At 39.0% G+C, this 21,205-nt stretch overlaps 1 protein-coding gene across 5 annotated transcripts in view; it reads right to left on the reverse strand.

Annotated features, from left to right (window-relative positions):
* The window catches only part of ERCC6 (ERCC excision repair 6, chromatin remodeling factor), an 83,959-nt gene that overhangs the window by 18,477 nt on the left and 44,277 nt on the right, over window positions 1-21,205 (reverse strand). For all 5 annotated transcript variants that reach the window (XM_087431834.1, XM_087431832.1, XM_014789002.2 and 2 more), the window contains 3 exons: window positions 11,354-11,524; window positions 10,385-10,561; window positions 5,865-5,981 (listed from right to left, as the gene is read on the reverse strand). In XM_087431834.1, coding sequence (XP_087287960.1) covers window positions 5,865-5,981; window positions 10,385-10,561; window positions 11,354-11,524 — 465 coding nt within the window. The remainder of the gene's footprint in view (window positions 1-5,864; window positions 5,982-10,384; window positions 10,562-11,353; window positions 11,525-21,205) is intronic.

A 21,205-nucleotide genomic window follows, 5' to 3' on the forward strand; every position in this document is an offset into this window, starting at 1 on the left:
AACTTGTTCAAAGAAATAATATCTGAGAACTTCCCAAACCTGGGGAAGGAGGTGGAAATACCAGTGAATGAAATCAATACATCTCCTAAATATATCAACAAGAAAAGACCCTCTCCAAGGCATATAGTAGTAAACCTGGCAAAAGTCAATGACAAAGAAAAAACATTAAGAGCAGCTAGACAAAAAAAAAAATGAGATACAAAGGATTTCCTATCAGGCTCTTAGCCGATTCCTCGACAGAAACTTTACAGGCTAGGAGAGAGTGGAATGATATATTCAAAATTCTGAAGGGCAAAAACTTTCAGCCAAGAATATTCTATCCAGTGAAAATATCCTTCAGATATTATGAAGAAATAATAACTATCCCAGATAAACACAAGCTAAGGGAGTTCATTGCCACAAGACCCCCACTACAAGAAGTGCTCAAGAAGGCCATCATCCCTGAGGAAAAAAAGAGAAAGGGGATTCAAAGTTTTGAACAAAGAGGAAAACAGGTCGACAAAACCAGAAAAATTGCAGTCCTCTATCAAAATAGATTACCAAACACTTAATCATAAAACGAATAATCAAGAGAAGGTAAGCACCAAGCATAAATAAATATAACCTCATCATGTTAAACACGAACTCACAACACAAGAAGGAATAAGATGTGACAACAATAACTTAGAAGAGGATGTGGAAAAGGATCGAATTGACTTAGTCTAATGGAATAAGAGGCCATCAAAAAATGGACTATCACACCTACGAGATTTTTCATACAAACATCATGGTAACCACTAACCAAATAATCAGAACAGAGTCACACACAATAAAGAAAGAGAAAACTAAGAGAACCCCCATACAGAACTACCAAACTGCATGGGTAGTCCGAAACACATGGGACGAGAAACAAAAGAAATGCAAAAGAACCAGAAGAAGAGTGATAAAATAACAACAACAAGCCCCCATCTATCAATAATTACCCTAAATGTAAATGGACTGAACTCTCCAATCAAATGACATAGAGTGGTGGGATGGATTACAAACAAGACCCAACAATATGCTGCCTCCTGGCAACACCTTCCAGCTCTAAAGACAAACACAGGCTCAGAGTTAAAGGATGAAAGACAATACTCCAAGCTAATGGAAAACAAAAGAAAGCAGGTGTTGCCATACCTATATCAGACAAAGTTGACTTCAAGATAAAACAGGTAATGAGAAACAAAGAGGGCCAATATATAATGATAGAAGGGACACTCCACCAAGAAGACTATATCACTTTTGAATATATATGCACCCAACACAGGAGCACCAAGGTACATAAAGCAACTTTTAACAAACCTAAAAGGAGATATTAACAACAACACAATAATAGTAGGGGATCTTAACACCCCACTCTCATCAATGGACAGATCATCTAGACAGAAAATAAATACGGAAATAATGGACCTAAACGAAAAACTAGATGAGAAGGACTTAATAGACATATACAGAGCACTCCATCCAAACACAGCAGATTACACATTCTTCTCAAGCGCGCATGGAACATTCTCAAGAATAGACCATATAGTGGGAACTAAGGCATGCTTCTATAAATTTAACAAGATTGAAATCATAACAAGCATCTTTTCAGACCATAAGGCCATGAAGTTAGAAATCAATTACAAGGAAAAAACCAGGAAAGTGACAAAGCTGTGTAGTCTCAACAACATGCTCATAAACCACCAAACTCATAAACCACCAATGGATCATTGATGAAATTAAAGGAGAAATCAAAGCATATCTGGAGACAAATGAAAATGAAAATACACCATACCGACTCATATGGGATACAGCAAAAGTGGTCCTGAGAGGGAAACTCATAGCAATACAGGCCCACCTTAACAAACAAGAAAAAGCCCAAATAAGCAACCTCAAACTATGCCTAAGAGAATTAGAAAAAGAAGAACAAACAAAGCATAAAGTCAGCAGAAGGAGGGAAATAATAAAAACCAGAGCAGAAATAAATGAAATTGAAATTAAAAAAACAGTAGAAAGGATCAATGAAACAAAGAGCTGGTTCTTTGAGAAGATAAAATTGACAAACCCTTAGCCAGACTCACCAAGAAAAAAGGAGAGAAGGCTCAAATAAATAAAATTAGAAATGAAAAAGGAGAAAACACAACAGATACTACAGAAATACAACAGATTATAAAAGAATACTATGAAAAACCATATGCCCACAAATTGGACAATCTAGAAGAAATGGATAAATTCCTAGACTCATACAACCTCCCAAAACTGAATCAAGAAGAGACTGAGAACCTGAATAGACCAATCACAAATAAAGAGATAGAAACAGTAATCAAAACCCTCCCAAAAAATAAAAGTCCAGGAACAGATGGCTTCCCTGGAGAATTCTACCAAACATTCAAAGACTTAATACCTATCCTTCTCAAACTATTCCAAAAATAGAGGAAGATGGAACACTGCCCAACACGTTCTACAAGGCCAATATCACCCTGATACCAAAGCCAGGCAAAGACAATACTAAGAAGAAAAACTACAGACCAATATCCCTGATGAACACAGATGCAAAAATCCTCAACAAAATACTAGCAAACCAAATACAGCAATACATTAAAAAGATCATACACCATGATCAAGTGGGATTTATACCAGGGACACAGGGATGGTTCAACATCCACAAATCAATCAGTGTGATACACCACATTAACAAAATGAGGAATAAACACCATATGATCATCTCAATAGATGCAGAGAAGGCTTTTGACAACATCCAACATCCATTTACGATAAAAACTCTCAACAAAATGGGTCTAGAAGGAAAGTACCTTAACATAATAAAGGCCATATATGACAAACCCACAGCCAACATCATACTCAATGGGGAAAAACTGAAAGCCAACCCTCTGAAAACAGGGACAAGACAAGGGTGCCCACTCTCACCACTCTTATTCAACACAGTATTGGAGGTTCTGGCTAGAGCAATTAGGCAAGAAAAAGGAATGAAAGGAATCCACGTAGGCAATGAAGAAGTGAAACTTTCGCTGTTTGCAGATGACATGATCTTATATATAGAAAACCCTAAAGAGTCCATTGGAAAACTATTAGAAATAATCAACAACTACAGCCAAGTGGCAGGGTACAAAATCAACTTACAGAAATCAGTTGCCCTCTATATCAACAATACACTAACAGAAAGAGAACTCAAGAAGACAATCCCATTTACAACTGCAACAAAAAGAATAAAATATCTAGGAGTAAATTTAACCAAGGAAGTGAAAGACCTATACAATGAAAACTATAAGACATTATTGAGTGAAATCAATGATGACATAAAGAAATGGAAAAATGTTCTATGCACTTGGATTGGAAGAATAAACATAGTTAAAATGTTCATACTACCTAAAACAATCTACAGATTCAATGCAATCCCAATCAGAATCCCAAGGACACTCTTCACAGAAATAGAACAAAGAATACTAACATTCATATGGGGCAACAAAAGACCCCATAAAGCTAAAGCAATTCTGAAAAAGAAGAACAAGGCTGGAGGCGTCACAGTCCTTGACTTCAAAACATACTACAAAGCGATAGTAATTAAAACAGCATGGTACTGGTACAAAAACAGACACACAGATCAATGGAACAGAATTGAAAGTCCAGGAATAAAACCTCATATCTACGAGCAGCTAATCTTTGACAAAGGAGCTAAGGACATACAGTGCAGAAAAGAAAGTCTCTTCAACAAATGGTGCTGGGAAAACTGGACAGCCACTTGCAAAAGAATGAAAGTAGACCATCTTCTTTTGCCATACACAAAAATTAACTCAAAATAGATCAAAGACCTGAAGGTGAGACCTGAAACTATAAAACTCCTGGAGGAAAATATAGGTAGTACACTACTTGTCATCAGCCATAAAGGGATCTTTTTGAATTCCATGTCTACTCAGACAAGGGAAACAAAAGGGACTTCATCAGATTAAAGAGCTTCTGCAGGGCAAATGAAATGAAACCATGATCAAAGTGAATAGGGAACCCACCAGCTGGGAAAAAATATTTGCAAACCATATATCTGACAAGGGATTAATCTCCATAATATATAAAGAACTCACACAACTGAATAACAAAAAAACAAACAACCCAATCAAAAAATGGGCAGAGGAAATGAACAGACACTTCTCCAAAGAAGATATACAGATGGCCAATAGGCACATGAAAAGATGCTCAACATCACTAATCATCAGGGAGATGCAAATCAAAACCACACTAAGATACCATCTTACACCTGTTATAATGGCTATAATCAGCAAGACAAAAAACAACAAATGCTGGAGAGGCTGTGGAGAAACGGGAACCCTAATCCACTGCTGGTGGGAATACAAACTGGTGCAGCCTCTATGGAAAACAGTATGGAGATTCCTCAAAAAATTAAAAATAGAAATACCTTATGATCCAGCTATCCCACTACTGGCTATCTACCCAAAGAACCTGAAAGCAACAATCCAAAGAGGCTTATGCACCCTTATATTCATCGCAGCATTATTCACTATAGCCAAGACATGGAAGCAACCCAAGTATCCCTCGATTGATGATTGGATAAAGAAGATGTGGTATATATATACCATGGAATACTACTTAGCCATAAAAAAAGACAAAATCCTCTCATTTGCAACAACATGGATGGACCTGGAGGGTATTATGTTAAGTGAAATAAGCTAGAAAGAGAAAGACAAACAGGGCATGATTTCACTCATACGTGGAAGATAAACCAACACAGGGACAGAAACAACTGTTTGGTGGTTACCAGGGGCTAGGGGGTTGGGGTTGGGGGTGGGCACAGGGGTGGAGGGATGCACTTATATGGTGACTGATAAACAATAAAACATAATGTACAACAAAAATTTCACAATAAAAAAAATATACAAAGCATTTACTTCATGTTTATCAGAATGTGCAGTCGTCTATTAAGAGAATAGAACACCAGGATGCAATTTTAAAGGATGATCCTTTTAAACTTTTAAAACCTGAGTCAGATAACATCACTGCTTTACTCAGTATCTTCCTCCCGTGATTTTCCTCCTTACACAGAGTAAAATCCGTCTTCACCTCGACCAGTAGTAGGCCCCAATGATCTGGCCTCTCGGCAGCAATCTGACACCTTCCTGTGACGGCTCTCCTCCTGGCTCCTGCCCTCAGACACACTGGCCCCCCTGCTGGTCCCTGAATGTACACACGCACTCCCACGCCCATCTACCTGGAATGCTCTTCCTCCAAAACCCCTAGGACTCGCTCCTTTACTTCTTCAGGCCTCTGCTCAAATGTCAGTTTATCAGAGGTCTCCTCTGACCATCCCTTACAGAAAGCCTGCTTCCCCAAATCCGTGCCTTTCCCCAAATCAGCACTCCCTACCTCCTTACCCTGTTTCATTTTTTTCTCCACACTGATCGCCTCCTGCCACCAGATGTATTTACTCATGACTCTGTCTCCCCTCGAGAATGGCTGTGAGTTCCATGAGAACAAGCCTTTGCCTTGTGCACTGCTATCCCCCAGGAATGTGGTCAGCACCTAATATGGTTTGTAGCACAAATGAACTGGGGGCTTGAGGAAAACAGAGAAGTTTAAAAGCAGTAGCTGTAGGAATCCGTGTGTTAATAAGAGAAAGTTCAAAGCCTGTGGACTAGAGGAAGAGTCCCACTGAGGGCAGATGCCACGGCAGGCTCACCTGTCACATGCAGGTGGATACAAATGTAGATCAGCCTGCCCCACAGCACCACCCACCACACCTGTTAGCCTCACTGATCCCACATGTGAAAAGCAGACTGAATGGACAGGTACACCCATGCTTCAGGAATGTCTTGCTAAGTCCTGGATTTACAGACCTGTTCATTTTTATCCGGCAAAGAAAGGCTCATTTTGACATCTGACTTCATTCTCCGCAGCAGGTATGGATTTATGGTATCTCGTAAGACGCATGCACACTTATAAGCAGTTTTAACCTTTAATAAGAGAAAAGGGGAAACAATTACTATATGTTTAAGGAATGCATCTCAACTGATTCCAATGCTTAAATTTTTTTTTTTTTTAAAGAATGACCAACAGTTGTACAAAACTGGTTGGGAAATGGTTTGGAAAAACTAGTATAAGTTCCATATACTCCAGGAGGTGGTAGCTTTCATAATATCATCAGACAAACACTTACTACCAAACCTACAACAAAAGAACAACTGGTAATTTTGTGCACTATCCCTCTTCTATACTTTGCTTTAATTATTATCATATAGTTAAACCCTACAGTAGAGATTTATTCGGTTCTCGATCACCCTCTAGGGAAACCGCTTTCCAACACATCTCTGTTTATAATCTTGTATTCTCCAAGAGCTACAAAGGACTGCTCCTCTGCAAGACCTCAGATCAAAAGCCAACTCCAGGGAAGGCTACAGCAATGGGAGCAAGCAGATCATAAGCAGATTACTGCCCACTGGAGACTCAGGAGAGTGAGTTCAAGAAGAGCCCTCTGATCCCAGAAAGGAAAGGTCATTCAGGCCTAAAATGGAGCATATGGTCTGTAATGGAGCACGGCCAGAAAAGATGGGTATTAACTGCACGTAGGAAAACAAAGACCCACAACACAGGAAACCACGCCCTCTGCAATTCTCTTAAAGGCAAACAAAGAATTCAATAAATTATTGATACTTAAGAAAAAATCTAAATAGGCTTAACAACCTAGTAAACGACTATTTAATGGAACAAGAAAAATTCCAACCAAAGTTTAAATTTAAGAAAGTTAGCTGCAAAATGAATGATAATAAAAGAGCCTGACCATAACAAATTCAGAAAAATTCATGTTAAAAAAAATTAACATGGTAAAAAAGAAAATATTTTAAAAGATCCTAAGAACACCTCACTCACGTATGTAAACATGTATGTACATGTATGTGTTTATCTTATGTACATGTGAGTGTATAAACATAAAAAGCAAGTTTTACTTGGAATAGCAGACAATAGCAAAGAAGCTCGATTAATCAACAACTTTTACTTACAGGTAACTCTCGTAAATGTGTCATTCAAACATTGATTAAAATTACCTTTAAGATGATGATCACGCACATATTATAGTTTGTAATGTACGGATGATTAAATTTCAGAATTTAACAAGACATTACAATCCCACCAAAGAAGCAAGTACACTGTTTAAATTCTTCCTAAAAATATATACAGTGTGTTAAGGAAACTGTCCCCATATCCTCGCTGCTACCCACATTTCTCTCCTCCAAAAGGTGTGAGGTGGTTGATGCTGCAAAACCAGGGCTGGGCTGGTGAGTGGCCTGGCTGCTTGCTCCCCCTCTCTCTCCTGCCTGTCCAGCCCTCTGGATGGTTCTTCTGCCACCCAGCTCCTGGCCCACTGTGGTGAACTCACAAGGGTCAGAGCTCAGAGCGGCTGGGGATGGGTCTGTTTTTCACATCCAACTCTCCCCAGAGGAAGATCTTAAGCTCTAGACGGGGGTGGGGATGGAGAGCAAGGAATATTAAGAAATCCTGTTTCAGCCTTTATGTCGAGCCACATTCTTCAGTCCAACTTTCCTAGGAAATCCTGTGCTTTAGGCAATAAAAGTGATTCTATATTTAATTCTCATTTGCCTCTCATGTCTGTTTCTCTGTGAGTAAAAACACATCGTAGGGGTTCAACTATATTTCTCTATCACTCTCAACTCCCTAGTGCCACGGAAAATGGATACCTAGCCAAGCGTGCCCATGTCTCCTTCCTATTCCTGACAAGGTAGATTGATAACTACTCCCCGGTTTCTGCCTCTTCCAGAGCTGAGTGATCTTACGCAAGTCGCCAAACCACTGAGTCTCAATAACCTTGAGCATGAAATGAGGCAGTTCAACTAGATGACTCCTCAGGTTCTTTTCAGTTCAAAATCCCTTGCACAAGCTTAACATACAAATCCAGGAAGCAGTCTGCATTTCTGGCAGTTAATGTTCTCCCCCCTCACCTGCCTTGGCCTTTTAGGTCCTGGCACAGTCGTCCCGTCCCCAGGAAGCCTTTCTGACTCCCACAAGCTCTGATGTTGGATGACCTGTACTGTGGTCATCTGTTTATTTATCACTTCTTCCTCTGCCCACCCCCCACTGGACTGAGAATACTATCCACGGGAAGGTTCTGGTCGTCAGCCACCTCCCATCCTTTTAGCGCCAGCCTGACACAATAAATATCTGCTGACAGACTATCTTCTTGGGATTCAATAATGCATGGCAACCATGGACTTAAACAAAAAGGAGCAAATAAAAACATTTCTGCTCCCGAGGACCTTATAATCTAAAAAGGGAAAAAAGAGTAAGTGCACAAACTTCTGAAACAAGGACTTTAAGGAAGAAACAGGTCATATTTACGTGGTCTCAAAGCTGCTGCCCACAAATGGTTTATTAATTCCAAAGGAGAAGTGGTAACTTCAAAGAGTCTAGAAATCTGGCAAATACCACCTTACCACGTAATGAGATCACCACCAATTACTACCACTAATGAAGGGATAAGCCGACAGCACACGCCTCCAGATATGAAGCACTGAGAAAGACATGTCACTGCTGTGATACTCTTGCCAAAAACACACAACCTGAGTCCAGTCACAAAGAATGGAAGACAAACCCAAAGTGAAGCACATTCTAAAGAATAACTGGCTTCTAGTCTTCTAGACTGGCAAGGTCCTAAAACGCAAAAGAAAAATTAGAGGAACTGTTCCAGATTAAAGGAGACTAAAGAGACGTGGAAATGACTGGAACAAATGGCGAAATGTGAGTGACTATAGATTACATAACAGAATTATATCAGTGTTAAATTTCCTCTAGATTTTGATGTTTATATGGTGGTTATATAAGAAAAGGTCCTTGTTACTAGGAAATACACGCTGAAGGATTTGGGGAAAGGGGTATCATGTCTGCAACTTGCTCTCAGGTCATTCAGGGAAAAAAAGGATAAATCTGCACACATTAGAGAGAGGTGGGGAGAGGGAGGGAAGGAAAGATAAAGCAAATGTGGCAAAATGTTAGCAAAATGCTAATAATTGGTGAGTCAGCGTGAAGAGCACATAGGAGTTCTTTTTACAATTCTTGCAACTTTCTGTTAAGTATGAAATTATTTCAAAATAAAAAGTTAAAAAAAAAGAACAGTATAAATGAAGGACAACAGGGATTCAATGGAGGAAGAAGGTTAACCTCACAAAGGTTAATTAAAAATCATTCCACCTCAAAACGTAAAAGGTATTAAAATGGTTTTTGACAATCCTCTAATTTTAAAGGTGTAAACCTCTTTTTCTAATTAAATATTTCAAAATATGTGACCGTCTCTTTTGGTGGAAGGCTTTATTTCTGGCTCAGTCATGACCTAGCAGGTACAGGCCTTGCTTGAGGGCTGTGCAGAGCCCCTGCCTCTCCCTGGAGCCTGCCCCCCAGCGCCACAACCTGCCCTGGGGTTGGCTTCCCCCGCAACGTTCCTGTCTAGGACAACCCCATTCCTCCAGCCACCCAGACCTAAAGCCTCAGGGGTCAGCTGCAGCAAGCTCACTGCTTCCCCCCACCCCTCCCCGACTTCCTTTATCTTAGCAGCCTCCACATCTTGTTTGTTCTGCCTAAAAAATGCCACTTGGGGCTCTTGCTCTCCACCTTCTTCCTCAGAACCACTGCTCCAGGCTGGCTTCGGGTCCTCGTCACCCTCACCCTGAGATTCCTGCAGGTCCCTCAGTGCCAGCCTCCCTCCCATAACCGCCCGTAGCCTGAGTACCCCTCCAAGAACAGCCCTCTTCCAGCCTCCTGCTCAGCCACCTTCAGCGGCTCTTCCCTGCCCAGCTCTTCCCTGCCCGAGTGCCTCTGCCTCTCTCGCATCTACACCTTTCCTGCTCCTCCCCCATAGCATATCCCGTCCAGTCAAGCGTGTCTCCTTACTGCCCATGGCCACATAATGTGGCTGCACTCATACTGGTGCTCTCATCTAGAATGCCCCTGCTCTCCTCGGCCCGTTTTCCCAGAACCAGCTTAAGGGATACGTGTCTCACTGTCTTCCCAGAACAATTCCATCCTTCCTGGGTCCCCCTTTTCTAAGCTTTTACACCACTTTATAAGATGCACTACCCTCATTTGCACTAAATTATATGCTACTAGTACTGATTCACTCTCGTTTCATAGTTTCCGACTGCTCTTGAATATTTGATATGGTTTTTTAAAAACTCACCTGGAAAAATATGAGCTATCAAGCAAAAATAATTTTTGTGATTTTTATCAGATACCAATTTACAAGCTTGGCCATTTCCCTTATACTCTGAATGACTTGGCTACAAAGTATAGTACTTAGTAGGAACATTTTAAATATTAAAATGCCAGCAATGTTACCTGGCCAATACACTACCTGTACGGGGGAGGCATTTGAGTATCCCCCCATGGTGATGGGGACTGAGAACTGCTCCATAAACACGGGCAATGTGCCCAACTTTCCCGGGAAGATGAAATCAAAGAGCGACCACAGCTCTCGGAGGTTATTTTGCATTGGTGAGCCAGACAAGATGATGCGATGAGGGGTGCGGAACTATTTTGGGAAAGAAAATACTTTTTAATTAAATTTACCTTTTAACAGACAATCACCAACCCTAACCCCAAACACTCCCACGTAATCTTGTTATTTAACATATTTACATATCATTTTGGTCTTCTCTAAAACACATTTTATGTAATTTTAATTTTTTTGTGTGTGTGAGAAAGATCAGCCCTGAGCTAACATCCGTGCTAATCCTCCTCTTTTTGCTGAGGAAGACCGACTCTGAGCTAACATCTATTGCCAATCCTCCTCCTTGTTTTTTTTCCCCCCAAAGCCCCAGTAGATAGCTGTATGTCGTAGTTGCACATCCTTCTAGTTGCTGTACGTGGGACGCGGCCTCAGTGTGGCTGGAGAAGCGGTGCGTCAGTGCGCGCCCAGGATCCAAACCCAGGCTGTCAGTAGCGGAGCACGTGCACTTAACCGCTAAGCCACAGGGCCAGCTCTGTAATTTTAATTCTTTAATTTAAACATAGGAAAAAAGATTGGAAAGAATTTTTTCTTATTGTTCAAGCTGAATATTATGGATTAGAGTTGGATTTCGTTACATTCCAACAACTAATCCCTACAAGAGACATTAAGTCATGTGAACAACTACAACTTTAAAAAACATGACTAAGGGCAAGAATAAAGAATTTTCTTCATTAAGGCAAAATGTGTATTTCAAATTCCTTTTGCAAAGCCAAAAGGAAAGATTCAGTAAGTGTGTTACTAAAAGCAGAGAGTTTATTCTCAATTAAATACTATTATCCACCTGGAAACCCTCATTGTTATAAGAGGTCACACCTGTTTGCAAGCAAGGGTGACAGCAGCATTTGGGTTTCGAATTTTGTGTCCTTCATCCAAGATCACGTAGTGCCAGTCATGCCTGCTAATATCATCTTGCATCAATCGAATGTAGGAGTAAGAAGTGATCAAAATTCCATGACAATGAGCAATATCTCGAATTAGCTTCTCCTAAAATGATGATAAAATGGTAAAGCTAGTTTTAAATAAGTTAAATTAAATGAGTAGTACTCTTAAAATGACAACCTTTTAATCACGATGCGGTCTAATGCAATTTATAAATACGTACTCAAACATAATACACACAATCGTAATTATACACTACCAGCACTGGAAGTTTACTTTATGTTTCATTAAACTTTAAGTAGTAAACACTGACTAATATATCTACTATTAAAGGGGGAGGCCTCAAAAGACCAGAAAAAGTTATAACATGTAAACACCTACCCAGGTTTTATTCTTCCAAAACATCCTTCATGTTAATCCTTGTTAAACTTAAAGCAACAAGGTAGATAGAAAGTGATTTATTATTTTACAACAGAAGAAAGAAAATGAGAGAAAAGACAAGAAAGACAAATTCAGGAGCTCTAACGATGTGGAACACGAATTCCAGGAGGACAAAGGAGAAAGGATATGAAAGTAATGATTTAAAAAAATGATAGAAAAAAATTGTGAGGCGAGACTTCAGTCTATACAGCAAAACATCCTGGACTGTCAGGGAGAAACACCGAGAAAAGACATACTTAGGCATAGACCTACCAGAAGTCTGAATTACGAAAATAAAGAAAAATAAGAGAAAAGGCTGTAGCTTCTAGTCAGAATAAAAGGGAGAAAGAAGATTCCCTCCAGAGGAAAAAGACTCTAGCTGCACTGGACATCTCTTCTGCAACACTAAAAACGTCAGAAAGCAAAGGGAAAATCTTTCTGTAATTCTAGGGGGAAAGCAGTGACCCTGGAACTCTGCACTGATCCAAACTAGCAGTCATGCTGAACAAAAAAATGGAAATAAATTCCATCTTCAGACAGGCAAGGACAGAAAACAAAGCAGCAAGAGATGGGCTAGGTGCAGTATGCTCTATTCAGCCAGTGCAAGCGAGCAGTCACTATAAGAACGTACTCCCTTTCCAGAGGTGGAAGACGGCGGCGCACCTGGGACGCTGCACTCTGCAGAATAGCAGACAGCAGAGCTCCCCAACCCGCAATGCTCATCACAGACGGAGCACTCACAGCAACTCTGAGAGAGGACAGAGGTCCTGTTACCAACCCCCATTTTACAGATGAGCAAACTGTGGCTGAGAGATAGTAAATAATATACCAGGTCACACAGCTGGTATGTGGTGGACTCAGGATCTGAATGTAGAAAGGCAGCCAACTCCAAAGCTAGTGTTAACTAGATTATTAGGCAACACTGCCTCTTACCTTATTATAAAAGAAAAATTTTTTAAGGGAAAATTACATGTAATATACATACCAATTCTTAAAATAAATTATTAAAATAAGTAAGAAAATATTAAAACATTGTTTTAAATACTAATGAAACTGTTAAGAAAGGAGCTAAAATATAAAGAGAGATATATTTTTAAGTGTTACTATAATTCCAGTTTAGTTTAACAAAACCTAGAGTGAGAATAGAAGAAAATAAAAGTGTACTAAAAATCCCACCCTGTCCAAGAGTAGAATGGGGCATAGGTGATAGATACTCTTTAATTCTTAACCACGAGAGAAAAACAGATTGAAATACATTTGTAAAAAATTTACGCCCATTTACTGAAGAATAGTTGCTACTTCAGCATAAATAGTAGAAAAGAAACAGACTGTAGAACTATCACAACCACTATAGGGGAAAAAGTTAAAAGAAAACAGAAAATACAATAAACAGGAAATAAGATAGCTGGTTTCAGACTAAACACATCCAGGGTCTCCATATGACAGTGAGGTATTAGCAGCGAGACGTCCCACTGGGTAAGCGTGGCAAAAACCCAGCCCCGTGTTTAAGAAAGACCCAAACTGGACTGGCACTCAAAGTTGAAAATATGAGAATTACCAAAGATAATGGAAATGCAAACAAAAACAGGGCAGAATCAGAAATACAAATATCAGACATGAGGAACTGAATAGAAACATGCGGGAATTTTGCATTTTAAAGGGGACAACATACTAAGAAAGAAGAGCCATGAACCTTTACCCACCAAGAAGCACTGCCACAACACAGGAAAGCAAAGCCCTCAGAGCCGCAGTGACAAAGTGGCCCATCCACAGCCTGCCGGGGACCGGACCACAGCCTCTCAGTTTGACAGGTCAGAAGAGAGAAAGCAAGATTACGGAAAACAAAAAGTTTAAAAATTAGGATACAAACAATCTGAATGTCACGTCTGTGAGCTCCTTTTAATAGCCATCAGCAGAGCTGCAGACACAGAGTCCTCATTCTTTACCCTGTATTCAGAAAGGCTGAACCCAAACTGAACAGTCAACGCAATCTGCTGAAAGGAAAATGAAAGACCTTATAAGATACAAACATTAGTACATCTTAAAGAAAACACCTGGCAGAACTGATAAAGCAAAGAACTAAATAACTCTTTGAAAACACCAAACAAAACAGACAAAACCTCTGAAAAGTCAGCCCAAACAACAGACTCGGATGTCAGCATGAGAAATGTCCAGAAGTGCGACCACAGGTGTAGAGAACACAAAGATGTTAACCAACACTGCATGCAATCTAATACCAAAAAATCTAAGTGTCGTGACAGAGGAGGATTGTTAAAAAAATAAATTAACAAAATGGATCCAAGAAAAATGAGACAAACTGATTAGACTAATATTGAAGAATTTGAAAAAGATGTTCTGCTCTTCCCACCAAAAACTTACCATACCCAAAGAATTTCCTGAGTGAAGCAGGAATCGATCCTGTTATTTAAACTCCCAAAATACAGAAAAAGATAGAATGCATTCCAAATTATTATTATAAGGCTACCAAAATCCTGTTTTCAAAACTGATAGACACAACACACTAGAGATCCATTACTTTATAAATAAAATCTAACAATATATTAAACTAATAATGCTTATCACAGGAATATAAGAATAGCTAAACATTAGGAACCCTAATACAATAACTCATGTAATCACAATCTTACAAATTTTATAAAATTCAACATCTTCAAAAATGATATTATCTTAATAAACTAGGATTAGAATATTTTTAATTCAATAGAGTATAAAAGAGTACAAAAAGGGCCAAGAAAATTTTGCAAGAGAAAAATAAAAAGGAGGAAACCGTTTTCTCATATGCATAATATACTCAAAACTTCAGAGTTAATAAAATTGTTTTAGAGAATAACTAGTATAACTACAATAACTAGAATAACAACAATACCTAGTACCTATTAAAGGTTTGACAGGTGAGAGCTGTATTATTACTATGACTAGTAGTTTGCCATCTAGGAAGTATTTCACAATTTTCAATGCCTGCACAATGCTACATTGAAGGCCATACCTGATTTAACCCTTTCCTGACTTTTTATCTCATGATGAATGCAGCAGTAATATGTCAGGGCTCACAGCCTTACAAACACACGTACAGGTCCTCTCAGCACTGGCCTCCATCCACTCCTCCACGACTACACTGCTACTCCATCACCACCGGCCCCGCCATGGCTGCTAGTGCCCAGGGAAGAAAAGCAGGCTGCCCAAAGATGCACTCTCTGCTCCACCTCCAGCACTTCACCCCCACCAGTCCCACGACTTTTAACAGCCTGAGTTGATTTCAATAGTTCCTCCAAATCTAGATATTCCACCGAGATTCTGTGCAGGCAGCTATCCCAACTCTATCCCCACTATCCCCTGCAGGAGAGCAGTGGCTGCTACAGGTCATGGAGCAGGTAGGGCATGAGATGATGGCAAAGTGAAATACGGGAATACTCCATGCCCATTCCACTCCAGGCAGAGCCATGTGTATGCAGAGAAAAGGGACATGAAAACAACTCTAACTGTCTGGGGCTTGACATACAGCAGAAGTTAAATTACCACTCACATTTATAAAATGTCCACTGGATCATAGCCAAACCCTGCAACGTGGGTCCACTTGCTCATGGAGCCTGGAACTCCTAACTGCTGGATGAAAGGATTCCCCATGGTTATTCCATTAACCGCTGTGGAACACCTTGTCAAACAGGATTCTGGACATCACTTTACCACAGTTTAAACAAACGAGATGCCAAGCCTCTCGAATACATACCACTGGAAGCATGTTTAGTTCCTTTGCATGCTTAAGGACTGAAGTTTATTTGGAAAATTCTGTAATGTTAGCTATAGAAATACAGAATCTCTAATATATTCAGAAAGAGTATGATGCTGAATAAGAACTAAGAAGACACTTTTATAAAAAGAATAAGAAATTTTTTAAAATGTCCTCATTGCAAATATAATCTCCACTTAACAGCCACTGGGTAAAAACACATCTAAGCCTATTTGTTTTCACCTGATTTAATCTCAGAATTCTACAACTGCCTAGACTGGAGTTTCAATAATGGTGAATTGTTGAATATTATGGACATCTCTATCCAAACACTTAAGACAAATCATCTCGGGCGGTTTCAAATTAAAAGCTTGTAAAATATGTAACCTCTCCTAGTTTTTGCAATTAATAGGGTACATCTGCAATTAGCCTGACTTACTGAATGCAGTGCTGTTGTCATTAAAAGATGTCTGTGAAAGTGCTGCTGTTATTATGGAGGCTCAGGAGACCAATCCCTCCTAGAGGGCAAACAGTGGACTGGTGGAAAACAACAGCCATAAATCACACTGTCAGGGAGCAGGAGCGTGGAGAGGAGCACAGGCACATGAAGGCCATTCACGGGAAACACAGCACGGCACTTCCCAGGCAGGATTTACTGCACCTGTAATTAATTAAAATTTCCTTCAAGCTAAATCTTTAATAAACAAGGATTTGTGCTGACAATGAAGGAAAAAAGGGCTCCAGCAACATAATTTTACAATATACCTCAAAGAACGAGCACAGCATCTATCATTTCTTGTATCGGGTGTACACACTGTCTCTGAAGTTAATAGGAATCACATCACTTTGCGTTATAATCTGTGTACTTGGAATGGGTCTGAAATATTGAGGATGCTTGAGGGACCATGTGGCCCTTTTCTACTTTTGTTGTTTTTACTCAACTCCCTTCCAGCATTTTAAAAAGCCAAATCTTTTTACTCTAACGTTTCAGAAAACGGGCCTTTTAAAGAACACGTGATGGTAGTTTCATCAGATGGCCAAGTTTTTGTGTGGTCTGTTCTTTAACCACACCTTGCATTTCCCAAAAAGAATTTTAACATTCTCTTTCACTATTTTCATTTGGGGCCAAATGTATTTGGACATGAGGAAAAGGTCTAGACATGACTGACTATGAACATTTTTGATAAAACAGGCGTGAACCTTCCATCTAGGACATACTTATATTAAATCAGTCAGAAATGTCAGAGTATCTTTTCTTTTCTCAACCACTCAGATGAAGAGGTCTACAACATTCTTTGTTTCTAACAGTAAGAACTGCCTCACTAGATGTCATATGCTGAGGACCACACTAAGCTTTTCGTGCACACATATTAACCCAACAAATCCTCACAAAATTACCAAAAAATACCCATTTTACAGGAGATCAAAGTAGGCTCAGAGAAGCTAAGTGACTTGCCCAAGGTCACAAAGCTATAAAATGGCAGATCCAAGACTCAAACTCTGATCTGGTAGTTACAAAATCTATGCTTTTAAATCCTTATGCCAATGTTGTATTTCCTACTCTTATGCCTCTAAATGCCATGAATTAATCAAAATGAGATAAAACGCTTTGAATTATCTAAAATATTCCACAGAATTACTATAGCCTACATAGCAGAAAAAGGTGGGAGAGAGATAAAGTGACAACTATTTCAGAATATAAGCAAGAAATTTCTCCTTACACATCTTCCAACAAATTGAAAAAAAGGATCCTTAATAATTAAATAAACGTTACAATGCAGTGCTAAAGATAACACCACCCACTGTAAATTATGGGGTAAGTATCACAAAACTGCCTCCTTTTATTATCTTTTCACATATTTTCTTTCCCCAAGAAAATGGTTTGCTTTTCAATGTCACTTAAAATCATCATATCCATTTTTTGGAGCCCTAACAGCATCAAATACCTGGAATATCGTGCTTACAGTTATTCAACAAATAAATATTAATCGACTCACATACAAGTTTCTCTATGTTAGAAAAAGGGGATCATAAAACATAATCAGAAAAAGAAAATCCTAGATTCCTATTAAATGAGATTTCGATTGACCATTAAAGGAGAATCAGAAGCCTGAAGATGTCTTTATCTGATTTGATCATTTGGTTGAAAATATTAGCCACATATTTTTTGCATGGTTGCTGGGTGTACATCTGATAATTCTAAATTATGCTGTCTATTAAAGAGAATATTACCAAAGATAACATAGGATCACATGGTGAGAGAGGTGGGAAGCTAAAAGGCAATTTAAGGAAAAACAACAGATGCGCTCCATCAGAAATTGTCTGATCATTTGATGTCTGTTCTCTAAATGAAAAATTTTCAAAATTTTATGTCATATTAGCTACAACAAATCATTAGGAAAAGAAAGATAATCTACTTGAACAATAAATAAAATAATTCTGGCATTATTACTCTTTTAGGTTTTCTAAAGAAAAATTCTCTTCTCTTTCCTATTTTCTCCAGCACTGAATGTCCCTATGCCAGAGCACCACCATTACATTTAGGCAGGAGAGCCGTGAGCACAGAACACTCTCCCACGGCAGAAAGGAATCTCAGCTGGTAAGGATGGAAAGAAGTCAGACATTAGATGCTGGGTTAGATGTCAGACCAGTACCAGAGAATATTTGAAATATGAATAAGAAACATAAACTCTATTGCAATCTAACACACATTTGCAAGCCAACAGGTATGTGTGGGGTGTTGACAAAGATCTGTACACACAAATACAAAAGGAAGGAGCAGAAAAATCAAATGTCCCTTTCGTGTTTGAATCCCGAAGCCAGAGTTCTGATCTTGGAAGTGTTACTAACAAGGCCTGTGCAAAGGAATTAACACATTCTCCATGTGTCATCATCACAAATAATAAACTGGTATTAACATAAATAATAAACTGTGTTTGTAAGTCGAGAGTATGGTTTTAAAGATGCAAAAGAACATTTTTTTTTTATTGATATTTTAATGGTTTCTAACATTGTGAAATTTTGGGTTGTACATTTTTGTTTGTCCATCACCACATATATGACTCCCTTCACCCCTTGTGCCCACCCCCCACCCCCACCCCCACTGCCCTGGTAACCACAGTCCAGTTTTCTCTGTCCATGTGTTGGTTTATATTCCACATATGAGTGAGATCATACAGTGTTTGTCTTTCTCTTTCTGGCTTATTTCACTTAACATAATATGCTCCAGGCCCATCCATGTTGTTGCAAATGGGACGATTTTGTCTTTTTTTATGGCTGAGTAGTATTCCATTGTATATATATACCACATTTTCCTAATCCAATCGTCAGTCGAGGGACACTTAGGTTGCTTCGACTTCTTGGCTATGGTGAATAATGCTGCAATGAACATAGGGGTGCATAAGCCTCTTTGGATTGTTGATTTCAGGTTCGTTGGATAGATTCCCAGTAGTGGGATGGCTGGATCATAGGGCATCTCTATTTTTAATTCTTTGAGGAATCTCCATACCGTTTTCCATAGAGGCTGCACCAATTTGCATTCCCACCAGCTGTGTATGAGGGTTCCTGTTTCTCCACATCCTCTCCAACATTTGTTGTTTTTTGTCTTGGTGATTATAGCCATTCTAACAGGCGTGAGGTGGTATCTTAGTGTTGTTTTGATTTGCATTTCCCTGATGATTAGTGATGTTGAGCATCTTTTCATGTGCCTATTGGCCATCTGTATATCTTCCTTGGAGAAGTGTCTGTTCATTTCCTCTGCCCATTTTTTGATCGGGTTGTTTGTTTTTTTGTTGTTCAGTTGTGTGAGTTCTTTATATATTATGGAGATCAACCCCTTGTCAGATGTATGTTTTGCAAATATTCTCTCCCAGCTGGTTGGTTGGTTGTTCATCTTGATTCTGGTTTCATCTGTCTTATAAAAGCTCTTTAGTCTGATAAAGTCCCACTTGTTTATTTTTTCTTTAGTTTCCCTAGTCTGGGTAGGCATGTCATCCGAAAAGATTCCTTTAAAACCAATGTCAAATAGTGTGTTGCCTATATTTTCTTCTATGAGTTTTATAGTTTCAGGTCTCACCTTCAGGTCTTTGATCCATTTTGAGTTAATTTTTGTGAATGGCGATAGCACATGGTCCACTTTCATTCTTTTGCACGTGGCTGTCCAGTTTTCCCAACACCATTTATTGAAGAGACTTTCCTTTCTCCATTGCATGTTCTTAGCACCTTTGTCGAAAATTAGCTGTCCGGAGATGTGTGGTTTTATTTCTGGGCTTTCAATTCTGTTCCATTGATCTGTGTGTCTGTTTTTGTACCAGTACCATGCTGTTTTGATTACTATTGCTTTGTAGTATGTTTTGAAGTCAGGAATTGTGATGCCTCCTGCTTTGTTCTTTTTCTTTAGGATTTCTTTAGCTATTCGGGGTCTTTTGTTGCCCCATATAAATTTTAGTATTCTTTTTTCTATTTCTGTGAAGAATGTCATTGGGATTCTGATTGGGATTGCATTGAATCTGTAGATTGCTTTAGGTAATATAGACATTTTAACTATGTTTATTCTTCCAATCCACGTGCATGGGATATCTTTCCATTTCTTTATGTCATCATGGATTTCCCTCAATAATGTCTTGTAGTTCTCATTGTATAGGTCCTTCACCTCCTTGGTAAGATTTATTCCTAGGTATTTTATTCTTTTTGATGCAATTGTAAATGGTATTATCTTTTTTGAGCTCTCTTTCTGTTAGTTGATTATTAGCATATAGAAATGCAACTGATTTTTGTAGATTGATTTTGTACCCTGCAACTTTGCTGTAGTTGTTGATTGTTTCTAATAGTTTTCCAACAGATTCTTACGGTTTTCTATATATACAATCATGTCATCTGCAAATAGTGAGAGTTTCACTTCTTCGTTACCTATTTGGATTCCTTTTATTCCTTTTTCTTGCCTAATTGGTCTGGCCAAAACCTCCAGTACTATGTTGAACAGGAGTGGTGAGAGTGGGCAGCCCTGCCTCGTTCCTGTTCTCAGAGGAATGGCTTTCAGTCTTTCCCCGTTGAGTATGATGTTAGCTGTGGGTTTGTCATATATGGTCTTTATTATGTTGAGGTACTTTCCTTCTATTCCCATTTTATTGAGAGTTTTTATCATAAATCGATGTTGTATCTTGTCAAATGCCTTCTCTCAAGGTCTATTGAGATGATCATGTGGTTTTTATTCTTTGTTTTGTTGATGTGATGTATCACGTTGATTGATTTGCGGATGTTGAACCATCCCTGCGTCTCTGGTATAAATCCCACTTGATCATGGTGTATGATCTTTTTAATATATTGTTGTATTCGGTTTGCCAATATTTTGTTGAGGATTTTTGCATCAATGTTCATCAGCGATATTGGCCTGTAATTTTCTTTCTTGGTATTGTCTTTGTCTGGTTTTGGTATCAGGGTGATGTTGGCCTCATAGAATGATTCAGGAAGTGTTCCATCTTCCTCTATTTTTTGGAATAGTTTGAGGAGGATGGGTATTAAATCTTCTTTGAATGTTTGGTAAAATTCACTGGAGAAGCCATCTGGTCCTGGACTTTTATTTTTTGGGAGGTTTTTGATTACTATTTCAATCTCTTTAC

This window comes from Ceratotherium simum, chromosome 6 (genome assembly GCF_057802395.1).
Source record: "Ceratotherium simum simum isolate JZ-2026a chromosome 6, ASM5780239v1, whole genome shotgun sequence".
Taxonomy (NCBI): domain Eukaryota; kingdom Metazoa; phylum Chordata; class Mammalia; order Perissodactyla; family Rhinocerotidae; genus Ceratotherium; species Ceratotherium simum.